At 40.3% G+C, this 15,084-nt stretch overlaps 1 protein-coding gene across 1 annotated transcript in view; it reads right to left on the bottom strand.

Annotated features, from left to right (window-relative positions):
• Nucleotides 1-15,084, bottom strand: part of egfem1 (EGF-like and EMI domain containing 1) — a 52,362-nt gene that overhangs the window by 33,375 nt on the left and 3,903 nt on the right. The window contains 1 exon segment of the mRNA XM_070829035.1: nt 1,299-1,421. Coding sequence (XP_070685136.1) covers nt 1,299-1,421 — 123 coding nt within the window.

Below are 15,084 nucleotides of genomic sequence, written 5' to 3'. Positions count from 1 at the left end.
TCATCAATTTTTTTCTTTGAAATTCCAATAGCTAGAATTTTCCATTTTGAAAACTGAAATTACGACAAGGAAAAGACATGGATTACAGACGCCCTATAAAGGGTCTCCGAACACTGCTGGCACTGTAGGGCAATGTTTTTGAAGTAAAGGGAAAAATACAGTAAAATTTGTTTATTAACCACTCATCATGTGTGATGTGTTACACATTTTTAGGCAGAAAACAATATTGAACATTGATTAGTTGGTACTAATGTGAAAGAAAAAAGCAGCAATGTACCCAAAATAATAAGAAGTAGACCCCAGGCCTTCCCACATTGTGTGTTTCAGAAAACCTTGGCAAATGTATGAAGTGGAAAATGCATTCAGTGTGTTTGTTAGGCCATAAACATTTGTTATGAGAAACACTGAATGTCAACAGATAGCGCAAAAACATTTCTTTATAGCAACAGCTTCATGTGGCTCCTTTACCTCATTATGTGCTTAAGCTTTTTTGTATAATCTTATACAAAAATTACACTATACAGAGGATTATGACTAGAGTAAAAATACATTGAGGCAAGGGATGGGATTTTTAAGGTGAAGAGAATAATGCGTCTATTTCATCTGTGCAAAAATAACAAAAAGGTTTCATTATAAAACAATGACCCAACATGTACTTATCAGTATCTTGGGAGAAGTGGAGCATCACAGTGGGACACCACAATGTAGAAAAGAGTTGGATTTTAACTGTGTCTGTAGATATAATCATTTCATTCCATGGGTGGATTTAATTTTTTACCCTAACCCTAACTTGCCAAATGTAAAATCTAATGAGGTTAAATACACACTCCCTTTGGTTTACTTCTACATTAGTGAACATAATTAATAATATATAATAGACTAAAAAATGCACCACACATTTTCTTTCATTACTGAGATTGTGTTGAGCACCATATTGTGACCAGAACTAAACGCAGTTATTTGTGTCAGTTTTTTTATGCATGCTTATGTTTTCTCTAATAACCACTCTGGAAACTTACACCTATCACACTGTGCATTCAAGAACAGAGAGCAATAAGGCTATAGAGAGTGGGTCAAATTAATTGAACCTGGCACAAAGAGTTTATGTGGCCCTCAACACTAAACTACAAAGTCCTGAATCCTATTTGCCACTAAAAGGCATCTTTAACATAAGGTACATTCATTTTCATTCTATCATAAAACAGTAAAACAGTACAGGAAAACCCAGCTGGGTAGAGAACCTCCTTTAATCTGTCTGTGTTTGCGCTACACCAGCTACATCCAGACGTCCATCTTACCGTGACATGTCTTGCCATCTGGCCCCAGTCTACTGCCTTCAGGACACTTGCAGTAATAGCTGCCAATGGTGTTGCAGCAGTACCCCTCGCAGCCGCCTTCATCCACTTCACATTCGTTAACATCTGAAAGAGAAGGATTAAAAGGCCGGTTTTACCAACATAATGCACAGCCCACAAAACACTGCAGCCAAATCAATTAAGAGGCTAGAAAGGTTCCTGGCCCCTTTTCAGCGAACCTTTCTCGCTCTCTCATGAGTTTCCTGCATGTGTCGTTTGCTTCTTTTCCTTTTCAGCCGGAAGGAAATCGACAAAACTTCGAAACAGTTTATTTTCACTGATCACTTTGTAGATCACGAGCCTGCTGCCTCTCAAGGCCACCACTGTGACAGAAAACCTTTGATGTCAGTGGACTCCAAAAGACCAAACTGTTGTTACTGGGTCTGTTGCCAAACTTTAAGAATCGGCACAAGACACAGGAGAAGCTATAATTGGCATACACCCACATGTCAGCAAGACTAAAATTGTGAATTCAATGTATGTAGTCCAAAAAAACATCCAGTCTTCTACAGTATCACTTCGTAAAACATATGCCAGTATTAACACAATCAGTGTGTATCTGAATCTAAGCAGCTGTTTCCAAATTGGCCGAATGTTGACCCACTCTGTGCAGCATTAAAACGTTTCCATGTTTACCAATACATGGGAAGGCTAAAAATACAGAAGCAGAAAATCGCTGATATGATCAATATGTGACACATGAGATGTCAATGCGGCTGCAAGTGTGGTTTTCAAATTGGACTGATGGCTGACTAAAAATGTGTAACAGGAAATCTGTGACACCTGTAAGATGAGGCTGAATGAGTCTAGTTCCTAGAAATAATGTCCAATAGAAATTATTATTCCCTTGTGTCATGCAAAATGTTCCTGGATGCAGTATTCCATTTAATGTCCTTTGTACGAACTTTATCCTGTTCCTGGTAGATAGATAGATAGATAGATAGATAGATAGATAGATAGATAGATAGATAGATAGATAGATAGATAGATAGATAGATAGATAGATAGATAGATAGATAGATAGATAGATAGATAGATAGATGTCAAAGAGGAAGGCTATGGCACCAGAGCCAAAAGGGAAAAGTTATTTAGTGTTTTGGCTCCATCTGTTAAAAGACTTAATGGCACCCCTTAGCTGTGCTTTGAGCAATAGTTAAAATAACAGGAAATTTCAGAAGTGCAACTTGGAGAAACAATTTGGAAAGAAAAAGACCTGAAACACTGAGAGGTAGAGAGAAGCGTGCTTTACAGTGACAAGATGTTTGGCAGTGTGTCTGTGTAGATTGAGAGTGCATGACAACCGAGGTCTGCCTCTATAATCATGGTGTGTCAAACTACAGACAGTCACTCTGTTACTCTGAAATTCACCCACAGCTGCCTCCTCTTTAACAAGGACTACATATGAACTTTACCAAGCCTGTAGTTAAGGATTTTAACATTTATTTAGGATTGAAAAGTAGCACTGTAATGTCCAATTCCTTAAATCTCCTGATGTATTCATGTAAAGGATCATGTAAAGCACATACTGTTAAATGCATCACCGATGAGCAAAAGACAACTTAGACTCAGGCAATGCCAGTATTCACCTGTCGGTCCACTCAGGGACTTGTCAGCTTGTATTTTATTTGAGTCTCTAGCCAGGAAGATACCCATGGAGCATGGACAATTTCCCAGTATTAAACACAGACAACAGGGCGTGACGAACAGTCTATGCTGCTCAGATAAAATGCCTCTGCCTCCATATATGTGTGCATGAATAAACATGTAAAAAAACTACACCGATAAAAACGGTATGTGAGAAAGATGAGGACAGATCTACAACAACCATTTGGATGAGTGGCGCTGAACAATTGCAACCACATGTATTTTCCATACATTTTCAGGGTGGTGAGGATGAGGTATGAAAGCACGTTACAGTTGGTAACCCATAGAGAGAAAAAACAGCAGCCGGGGTAAAGAAGCTCACACAGCAGTAGTTATTAAAGAGAAATAATAAATAATAGTTTGTTTCCTGATCGTTTGCAGCAGGTCAGCAGCTTTGGGGAAAAGAAAAGCAATACTACCTTTGGCAGCGAATAGGCACAAAGTAAAGAAGAACTATAAACACTGCAAAAATGTTGGTTATATAATCAAACTGATGTGTGGAGTCTGCAGGACCTCAGAAACTAAGGATGGGTCGCCGTATTTGTTTTTCAGGCCACACCCATGCTTGGTTTCTAAGGGCAGGCACTGTTTTCTGAGTCTTCTGGAGAGGCACACTTTGTTTCAGGAATCTCTATTGACTATGATTTATTGGACAGATTGTTACAGATTTAGGCTGAAGTGTCCCTCTGGTTCCAGTCTCTGTAATTGTTTTCACTTTAGTTGTTGATAAAATAAGGGATAATTGTCTTGTCATAATTCTTGTAATATGCATTCCTCAGCAAAGGATAAATAAATGACACTGCTCACTGCAGTGACCTCCTCGGCAGCATTGCCCTGCCTTGGCCTTTACAAGCCTTCCCTATAAAGTAGTCCAGCATTCAGCACATTCCCCTTCACTGGGGGGGGGGGGGGGGGGGGGCGTCTTCTGTCTAACCTTAAAAAATGCACACACACACACACACACACACACAGAGTTGCACAAGAGACACAAGCCTGCTCTGCACTTTTCATTAACTCGTAGGGAGGTGACATGGACCTGTAACCTGCAGGGCTCTGCCCCCATCTCCGCTTTGATCCTGCAGCTCCTGACAGTCATAATGAACTCTCCATATCAGCTGGTGGGTCGTTCGCCATCATCATCAAGATGGCAAGAAGACAGCGAAACCAAATTTGAAGAAACATTTATTCAGGCCCCGTCAAGGCTCAGGAAGGTTTTTTGGGCAACATGATGTTCACAAAGGAGCGAGTTAGTGATGCCTAATGACCAAACTGCACTGCCAGAACTCATCATCATCCCTAAATACAATCCTTGTTTAACTGCAACCTCAAAGAAAACTTTTGCCCAAATGAAACCACAAATAAAGACAGAAATCCAAAAAGTTTAATGATCCAGGTTTCCGAATGTTGCTATTTTTGACTTTGAGGCTTGGCCTTTCACAAGAGCCATCAGTCATGCTCTGGCCTGAGCTGCCAGCCATCAAATGAATATAATTCTGGAGTTAAGGCAAATGAGAATAGCTGACTTGTTAGTATGCTGAGTCTTGGAAACAAACCTTCAGGAAGGAAGATTTAACTATAGAATGTATCATCATTTGGGAGGCTTAAGGGATTGAACTATGAAGATAAAATGTAATATAAGTAAATTTACTGAACATCAGTCCACCAGGCATGCAGCCCAAAAAATAGCCCACTTGTTTGCAGTGGTAGGGAGGTAAAGCATAGAACTTAATAGCAGCATAAAATAGATTTATAGCAGCGCAATTATCACTTTTCTCTAGGTCTAAAAAATATTAAGAGAATGAAAATGTCACTAAAATATGCAGAAATACAAGACTGAACTATTGGATGAGATCTGCTGAAGAGATTTGCTCAGACGACAAAGCTGAGATGAATCCATATGATATCTGCCCACTTTTTTGATATTCAGTGACTTTTTTAATAAAAACAAATATTTCTTTGGCAAAAAGGGCTGAAGCAAAGCAAAAAATAATAACTTTTGCGCAAATCAGTGAAAAAGATGGTAGGTTTTCAAAAACCTACCAGTGAAGTCACAGATGTTCTATATATGTGTTTCTACAGTCTATGGACCCTCATAGACTTTTAGTTTAAAAGTCTGAACTACTTATTTTTTCATTGTTGTGCATAAAATAGATAGCTGGAGTAGGAAAGAAATCATAAATAGCTCCAGATGGGGCACTGTGTTAAACCTTCCCCTCATGCATAAGAATAGCTCTCAGTGGTAAGTATGGCCCCGAGTGGTTTATTGCTTTATTAAGCCCATACATCTCATTACACATGTACCTGTAAACAGCCGCTTGCTGTCTCAATCCGATTAACTGTGACTCACACAGAGCTGAAGGATTAGATTCATGGGAAACCATCCCATTTGACTTTGTCTCTGAACAGTGTTACTCTTGGCACATGTTGGCATTAAGATAACTACTTCTAACTTGGTTCAGTGTCGTGGATTCGGGTTGTATTACACAGGACAACCGCGTGCAATGAGCACACGACGGTACACACACGCAAACACGCATCATATGCATGCAATTATTTCTATAAGTCCCCACAGACCTGCCTGATGTCACAAGGGGACCTTTTATCCCCCAAGATAAAAGTTCTCAAAAGACAAAACATTATATGACATGATTAAAACAAGATGGGGCCTTTCTTTAATCCATCTGTCTACACTATCCTCATTGCTGTAGCGCGGATGCTTCTATTGCTAAGGTCCTTTTGGGGGAAACTTCCCTCGTGACTCTCCTACTGTCAGCAAACATGTTCTAGGACGACAGATCATGATAACATGGAAGCCTGACAGATCTCTCACTTCTCACCTAGTGTTATTTTACTATAAATGCAAACCAAAGTTTATTAAAAATGTTATAAAGCACCCCCAGCAGTCCCTTTAGCTCCAAGTCCCCAAACACCTGCTGCCTTTTCCTCGATATTCACCAGTCCCTCATGTGGCCTACGAGCCTCATACCTACAAATCTGGGTCATCAATCTTCATCTTGCTGATGGACTGACAGCATATGACACATACCACTTACCTCAACAGAGAGTCATGCTTTTAGGAATTCTGGACACACATCCATATGTCTTTGAAAGTATAGCACACTCCTGCATTCTCCATCACTTCTTAACTCAGTCTTTCTCTGACACAATCTTTACTAATGCTGCCCTATGAAAAATAATGCCTTACTGTCGTATCTATCAAACATATTAACTTGTACACATCCCTTGAAAAAGATAATTCATAGTTCAGAGGCAAACGGAAAGAGCTGGTCTCCTGTTGGTTTATGAATGTTGGTGATAATGGCTTCCCATCAGGTAACGGAGAGAACAGACAGCTGCTTGAATGTTCTTGTGTTCTCTGCAGACAAACATCAGCCACCGAGTCCCAATCCCTGCTTATCTCATTAGGTGTTATTGACATTACTTGTCCTCTACAGTACAGTACCTCCCCTCCAGGTCCTCCAAGGACCAACGCTCTTCCTCCCTATAAAAAAAAAAAACTATTTGAAGTACTTTAACACTAAATTAAAAAAAAAAAAAAACTTTGACCAAGTGGCCTTTCTTCCCATGTTAAAAACATTACACAAAGAAAGTCAAGATCAATAACTGAATGAGCAGGCCTCAGCTGTATGGATATGTCTCCAAATGCTGTTCGATGAATGTGGATGGCTTCGATCTCAAACCTCAGAGGTCGGAAGTGATTTACTGTTTCTTCATTACTGGATGGAATTTGAGTCTCTGGCAGACATGATTGGAAAATGTACTGTCGGAAATACACTGCATACTCTTAAGTCTTTATTCCCACATTTCTATTGTAACAAAATGACACAGAAAAGGAATGCAACTTACCAAACAGTTTGTCTATTATCACAGCTGGGCAGACGATTATTATTCAAGAACAAAGTGAGCAGTGTTTATCCCCTAAAACTTACAGCTCTCCAATTAATTTTTACTTTTTTGTTTAACTGAAAATAACCAAAAGTAGACAACATATTGCAACATTTACCCTTCAAATAAAAGAGATAAATAATAAATCATAAATGAGAACTGTCATAACAGGAAACAGACTGCTCTCTTGAACTATTGCAGCAGAGAAAGCTGATAACCCTCTAAAGTCACTGCTATTTGGCCATGAGCTGTAATATTTCATTGCTGAGATGTTCCACCTGATGATTCACTCCTTTCATCCTTCAGTCCTCTGAAATCTTTTCTGGCCTCATCATAGTCAGTGATGTATTAATGATGTATTCTAATCTGCCTGCTGAAAATGCAGGGGAACAAAACTTTCTGTTATGATGATAATTATTCATTGGTTCTGTAGAACTTTGTTGTTGCGGCTTCATTGCTGCTGTGATGTGTGCATTTACTGGCTCATATCTATGTCTTTGCAATTGCATTTGCAATATTTATGCTCCCTTGAGGATGACTCCTACTGACTTGCTGATCCCCTGACTTCCTCTGGTGCCACCAGCAGGTTGGCATTTGAGGTTTTGAGTAAAATCTCTCTGCAACTAGGCCTATTACATGCATTGCCACAAACTTTGGTAGAGATATTCAGAGATATTGAACTGTAATCAGTGCTGCTCCTCTTACTTTTCACATAGTGCCATTATAATCTGTCCATTAATAATAATAATTTATAAGCATGCAAACATGCTAAACTAAGATGCTGAACGTGGCACACATAATACCTGCCAAACATCACCCTCTTGGCATCATCATTGTGACTATGTTGTATATGTCACCATTTAGCTCAAAGCACCACTGTGCCTACATACTGTACATCAAGCTGCTAGCGTGAATGAGGACTCTTTTATTTTAGAGATGCATCAACCAACTTGTAGTATTTCTCTGTTGTTCAACCATGTTAACAATGCTTCATAACCATGTATGGAGTCCGTTGCAGTCCTGTATGCTTCTACCCATAAAAATGCATCTGTAGCTTTGCTCTGTCCCACGCTATATTTTGGGGAGATTGATGCACAGTTAACTTCATCAATGCTTGTCTCTATAAATTCAGATTTGAACCAATAACACCACATTCATAGATTCCATTTAGGAACAGCGGGTGGCTACCATGACAGAAAATTAGCTGCACTTCCTGGTTACTTTAAATAGCATTTCAGCAGGGGAAAGAAAGTTCCATCAAGTGTTGTTAGGAAAAACACAAGATCCTGTGAACTAGACTAAAGGTCAAAGGTCATCCATAGACAGCTGAGGAGCTTCGAGGAACCTGTCACAGAAAGGAAAGTAAGCTTAAACAATCAGCTCAGCAGCAAATAAAGAAGAAACAAAAGTGGGATTGTTTTCAAGATGTTGCACTGAATAAAATGGACAGCCAGTTTGAGAAAGGGATTCAATCAATCATGGCGCTCAACACTTAGGAAGAATGCCACTGGTCATTTGGTCCTCATTCAACCACACAATAATAGAGTGAAGCAACATAAAGCTGGTGTTTGATGGGGCTGGGACACAATTTGAGTTTGTGAGAAACAACATGTATTTCTGGCTCTCTTCTCACTGCAGTGTCTGTGTTAAGCACCAGTAATCCTGTGCATTTTGGACCACATGGTTGCATGCTTCTACCACCTCGCCCCAGCAGCTCACATGTTTCCCATTTGTTCCTTCAACACAGAATTTATGCTCTAATATAATGGTTTTTTTCAGAGACCGTCTTTGAATCAGATGGGACAGTCTTAGTGGGAAACAGTTTCTTCACTTGCTGTGCACATATTTTTCCTCTTTAGTTTTTTTTTTTATTATCGTTAATAAAATTCAATTTGTCTCCTCACAGTGCAGGACAAATGGTTTGAAAGACGACTAGTTGGTGTTCGTTCTGCTTTTGTAAGCGGACTCTTTAACGCATTGGATGCAGGTTGTCCCACAAACTGAAGTACATGCATCACTTGACATGATATAAGGTGATAAAGGCAATTTTCATACATCAGTCTTAAACAGAGCCTGCAGTGATCCCCTCACAACTTTATGGCACCTTGAAAATAATACAGTGAACTGCAAACTTTGTGAACTAATAAATAACAGTGAAAACCACACCTGAGATGGCATTCCATTGAAGGGTTACAGTGGGTTTTAGTGTAAGTGCAAGAAAGTGTCTACTGACACATGCTTAGCATCAAGGTTAAGTCTCTGGGGTTTACATATTAGTCTGCAAGGCTATTAATCATACTTGAGAACCTCTTAGTTTGGAAGTTAGTTGACACAACCAGATATAACTTATGAACAATTGTATTCTGAAACAACACCCGGACACTTTATCTCCATGAAAGCCTCCGTCGACTTGGTCCTTCTACATCTGGAAAAACCATTCTGTGTGGTTAACGAATAGATAGGATACTTGGAATGTCTTCCACATAAAGGATGAAATGTGGCTAAAGATGTATAAGCCTTATGTTCATGCAGGTATGAGACTACTTGGCATTAAAAAAGAACAAAAAAACAACAACTTGGACTGATTTCACAGACTTCAATGTAAAAATTACTGAAAAATGATCTTAATCTTGGACTAGACTTAATCCATTGGATAAAGTTTACCAGGAAACAACATCTAAATCAATTCTAAGTAACACAGTAAGTCAAAAAGCTTCAATACTATTTGCCTTTGTCATACATTTCGCAATTAACCAGTTTCCCTGGTGCACACTGTAAGTGCTGGTTTAAGCAATAGTGCAAATTCCACAATGTAAATTCGCACAGCTTTTGCACAGACCCATGTTTGTAAACCTGGTAAAGTTTGCATATCCACATGTCTTACAGTGGTTTAGCCAGCTCAGCTCTATGAAAGCCTGAAATCAGCATATTCCAAAGAATGACAATAAAGCTATTCCAAAAAGCTCATGCTGAAAAACACTCATCTTCACTCGCTTGTTCTGCAGCCAAACAGCTGCACTCTCTGGGTCAGAAAGTCAGATACCAGTGACTGATCAGAAGCTCCAAAGACGCACATATTTCTTTAGCTACCTTGCTCGAAGGCCATTATCAGCAGATAGTACCATGACCACCACTGACCTCCCTTTCACAAGCTTATTTTCCCAACCCTAACGCTAACCCTACATGGGCCAAGCCAACCCAAGTTCAAGGAGGATGAGCTCCTTTAGTGCTACTGTAAGACTCTAACAGTGAGCCTTGGGAGCACACGGTCAATCACACAGGCCATTAGCTCCAACCCGCTCACCATTAACCTGGTAAACAATCGTGCCGTGATGCATTTGCAGAAATAAGGGTGTGCTGTTTAGTGCATGAGAACTTCCCTGCCATATGGCAGCTATTAGGTCCCTAATGAGCGTCTTCCTCTGATAGCTGTGCTAAGTATGTAGCACTCGCCCAGTCCTTACCTTCAAGCCTGTTTCTTGGCAAATTCCTACATCCATACAGTTAATAGCAGGCATTAGGAATGAAAACTGGAAGGGGATGTACACAGGGCTCAAAGAAAGCACTATGAGTAAATGACAAGTGAACATGAATGTCAGAGTCCCACAAGTCAGGGAACTATTCACCTACTTTGTTTTCATGATGATAAATCCTCTTCTTCTGCATCATAGACCTCCTCGTCCTGACTGTGTGGTGGACTCACTTGTGTCCAATCACTGTCACAAGACTTAAAAGATTCCGCTTCCTGTCAGTAATAAAAATACTCAAAGCAGAACAGCTGCGGCTGACATTGCATGTGGAAACTGCATGTTATTGTACTTTTATCACAGCAGCTCTGGTTGACACAATAAGCCACCTGGCTTTTTAAATCTTCCTGGAGGAACTCTGTCTACCTTTTCAGCATGGCAGATAATCCACACATTTGACAAGCATTTTTGTTGCTTTCATGGCAGGAGATTTTTCTTATTTTCCAATTTCTTAACAGAAATGAGGGCTCTGGTTGTTCAGCGAAGCTTGTCTCCACGACTGGAGGGTGAAGTGGCTTTTAACTCGGTTTTCAATAGCTGATTATTACCATGAATGATTGCTGTAAGCAATATCTTAAAATGTTTTTGCTCATGTACAGTTCTGTAAGAAAATGTCTAGGGAGAACAGCACTGATTACTCAGTGATTAAGTTCATATTACACCAGACCAGCCAACTTTAAAGGGATCTGCTCACCTCTGAAGGCTTACATTGTTAATATAATTTTCAGTGAACCTTTTCAGTAACCTCTAATAAACAGAACGAGAGAGCTGCTAGCCAAAGCAAAGACCAACCTGTCAGAGGTAATCATGAGGTCTGCGCGGCAGTTCTTTATGAAAACAAAGAAGATCGTGACATCCACACCTCAAAAACTTCAGCACCACAGTGGCTACGGTGACTAAATTTTGGTTAAAGGAATCTTTGAAACGAGACCAAAACAAACAAAAAGGCCTGCTGTCATTATAACCATATGGTTCCCATCATATCTTAATTCAAAACACAGCCTGCTGCACACATTTGACACAGTCCAAGCCCTTTAATCTGTTAACTGGGCTTTTAGATTAGGGTCCAGTATCCAGGATTAAACTGAGTTAAAGCCAAGTGAGTTTGGTGCATAAATGTTATTGGCTGACATCGATTTAGCCTGGAAGTACAACATTCCAACAAATGTGTCCTTTTGCCTCACTGCCAGAGAAATCCTGAGGAAGTTAGATGTTCAATAGACTCATGTTACTGAGGAGTCAAAACAAAATGCCTATAATTGACTTGGAGCTCTGCAGCAGAACCAACTGCATGGAAAGACTTAGAGAGGATAAACTCTACGAATGGCATGTTAAGTTAACTTATGGTAGAAGGATCATTCCAGACCTGTAAAAGACATCACTGTTCACCAAAGTTGTGAGAACAACTTTTTTAAGATATGATTTTTAGTTCAACTGAAATGGGCTTAACATCATATTTTCACCAAAATGTATTGAGGTCTAGATTTATTTATTTTTCCTTGGCTGCCTTTTTGTTGTAACCATGCCTTGAAATTTTAACCTGACTGCATTTGAGCTTAATTACTTCCAGAAACCAGAAAGAAAGTATAGTTTCTTTTTCATTTTGAAAGACAAATTCTTTCACAGGCTCTCTTGTTAAGGTTCGATCCAGGAGCAGCCATACTAATAAAACAAGTACAGGGCAGATTTTTTCCCTCTATGTATGATATCACTGCAGAAGATACGCGAAAGCAGTGGAGGAGAGGGGATCAAACACTGGCTGGCTTCATAAAAGACATCAGATCTATAACTTACCAATTGAGGACATTCCCAGATCATTTTTCCAGAGTTTTCCCAAGATGCGAGTATTTTTGAACCACGTTCAAAAGCAGTTCCAAAGAGCCTGCCTTAAATTATTTAGAGAATGGAACAAAAAGTAATTCAGGAAACACAAATTTGCTTACTTTTAAACCAGACGCAATAGCAATACAGCGTAACAGTGCTCAGCATGGAGGTTTTTGAAACATCTCCACCTCTGAGGGTGACACAGAAACAAGGCCCCCGTATGAATAGAGATGATAAAAGCACCTGCCTAGTGCATGTTCTCAAAAGGAACAGGAAAACAAACACAGAACTAACACAAGGGAAGAATGCCCTGAGGATTTTAAATCTACAGCTGAGTCAGCATCTTTTTCCCCAGTGTGCTATTACCCTACCCTGCTACTAACGAGCCTGCACAAGGAGCCAATCGCTCTCCATGTGGCCACCCCTTAGTCTTTACCACATCCCAGTCTACTATAAAATTTGCCTATGCAGACTTAATGAAGTTAACTTCGAAGAAGCACATACACCAAATATTTTAAACGCATATCGTCATTTTGAGGGGGTTGCAGATCTACCCTGTTGCAAATGCCAGGAGCTGTCAATAAAGGCTACTCTCTCCAACTCTATCTAACCAGCATCCGCATTGGCACAACTGAACACAACTAAATACACAGCTTCCCAAAGCATATGTTCAGAGGTGGTCATATATAGACATCCACAGACAGACAGGTGTGTTTCATTTATTAGGGAAGGAAACCAGACATGAGCTCAGTGATTGAGGTGAGACCTGAGCCTATGGGAGACAGCCCAAGGTCCTGGGGATTAAACACTCAAATTCATATGAAGAAAGACGATTCCCATGTGAGAAACTGTGATTTACATTGTGACTGCAACAGCTGTAAAGCTTGCTGCTAAGTTCCCCAGAGCTAATGCTTGGTGATAACATCATCCACAGCACTTTTATTGGTAAAGATAATTTCTTAAATGAAAAATTTGTTTCCACATATTTGTCCCTACAGTTGAAAGATTGTTGGATTGCTGCAGCTGATTCTCCTATCTAATACTGTGTCATAACCCTTATTTTTCTTAAATACAGGAAATTCGTAATATCTGCCGATTGTTGGCTGTCATTACATATGTAAAACCTCCAGTGCGACAGGATCCAATGTTAGGCCCTGCACATAATCACTTCTCTATAAAGTACTCTGAAAACAGGCAGGCTTCTTTAGTGAGGACCAGATGCTTTCTGTCCTCACACTGTTATGTGCCCGTGCTCTCTTAATTTCATGCAGGCCCATGCACCAATTTAACCAGAGCAAAGCCTAATCCAAGCCTTAATAGAGTGAGACAGAGTGGCATTCACAAGCTGGGGTAAATACAACTATTACAGAGCAGGCTCCAGTGTCTCAGCACATGCTTGGGCTGTGTCCCGGCTGTTTATTACCTCACAGTGTCAACACCATGGCCTTGGTGTCAGTGGCGGACATACATTTCCACAGACGGTGCCTTCTGTCTCATATCAGAGATTAGAAGCAGGTGGCCACAACACACAGTGGGCTCTACCACCACAACTTGGCAGGAATACCAAAGAGAGTAATGTTCGTGAGGCCAATTGATGATGAGTGCTGAAAAGAGGGGAGAGAGAGAGCAGACCCCGGATTCTCGCTTGAACCATTACCAGAGCCAGCCTGTTGTTTAACACTGCTCTCAGTGCACATTTTGCCTCTGCTAACATCTAGCCGGAGTGAAGTCTGCTGGAAACGCGAAGCTGATAAGCCGACTCTGCAGCAACCCCTCTCATCCTTCATCCTTATGATTTATCTAGTACCCGGAGCACCATGAGTGTTCATCATTAGCCGTACACACACTGACTCAGTCTCAGTCTAAAATTAATTTCACCTCTTTTCTTGCCCATGTGTCACTTGTGCCTCAAAAAGAAACTCTTTAAACCTGCAATAACTGATTTTTTGGCCACTTAAGGGCAGCGCAAACAAGCTGTAAACACCATACGCATATATTATCACCTTTTGAGTTAATAAGGCGAGCTTGTTAGCAAACACTTGCCTGGTTGTACATCCAGCAGTTACAGAGCATCATCATTCATTTTGGAGTCTTGTTTCTGACCACCTGGCAAATGTAAATCCAATATTCACTCTCTTTTAGCTCTGTTTTTGGTCTCAACCGACCCCTGAGGGAAATGCCTTGCTCTTTAGCTTCTAAATGCTCCACCATGTTGACCAGTTATTCTCTAGCTAGTCATAACTGCTGAAAACAGCTTCAGCTCTGGCTGGAAAATAATAAAAAGACTGATTTATCTTTGCCATGGCGCAGTAGCTCACATGCACAGCACAGGCTTTAGTACAGATGCAGCATTTAAAGACAGGTTGACTGGCAAAACCCCAAAAAAAGAATCGGGGCAGAAAACACACAGAAAGATGAACACTTACATACTACAATACTACAGGCATTATATGCTGTAGGACTAAGAGCACAAAGGAAAGGATAAGAGTATGAAGGCAGCACAATATAATAAATCTGATGAAGCCTTGTGAAACATCTTCATGACCAAACATCAACCAGTTGCCTTTAACTTATTACTCCAAGATAAATCTACAGAGGTCAGCATTCCTGGTTTTCTCTACCGTATCTGCTTTTTCTCCATCATACATGAATCACAGACAGGACAGCAATAAGTCTGTCATTGTGGAATGTTGCACAGTTCACAACGCAAATCTAATAATGATTTGCTGGTGACACCCTGGTGTCTCTCTTTGTGTTTATGTTATGCTGGGATGGGCAACACATGCCAGATAGCAACTGTGCATGCACAGCTAGTTTTCTGATCTTGC

The sequence above is a fragment of the Pempheris klunzingeri genome, chromosome 4, assembly GCF_042242105.1.
Source record: "Pempheris klunzingeri isolate RE-2024b chromosome 4, fPemKlu1.hap1, whole genome shotgun sequence".
Classification (NCBI taxonomy): Eukaryota; Metazoa; Chordata; class Actinopteri; order Acropomatiformes; family Pempheridae; genus Pempheris; species Pempheris klunzingeri.
The sequence above is the reverse complement of the archived record's forward strand: the minus strand, read 5'-3'. Positions and strand labels throughout refer to the sequence as shown.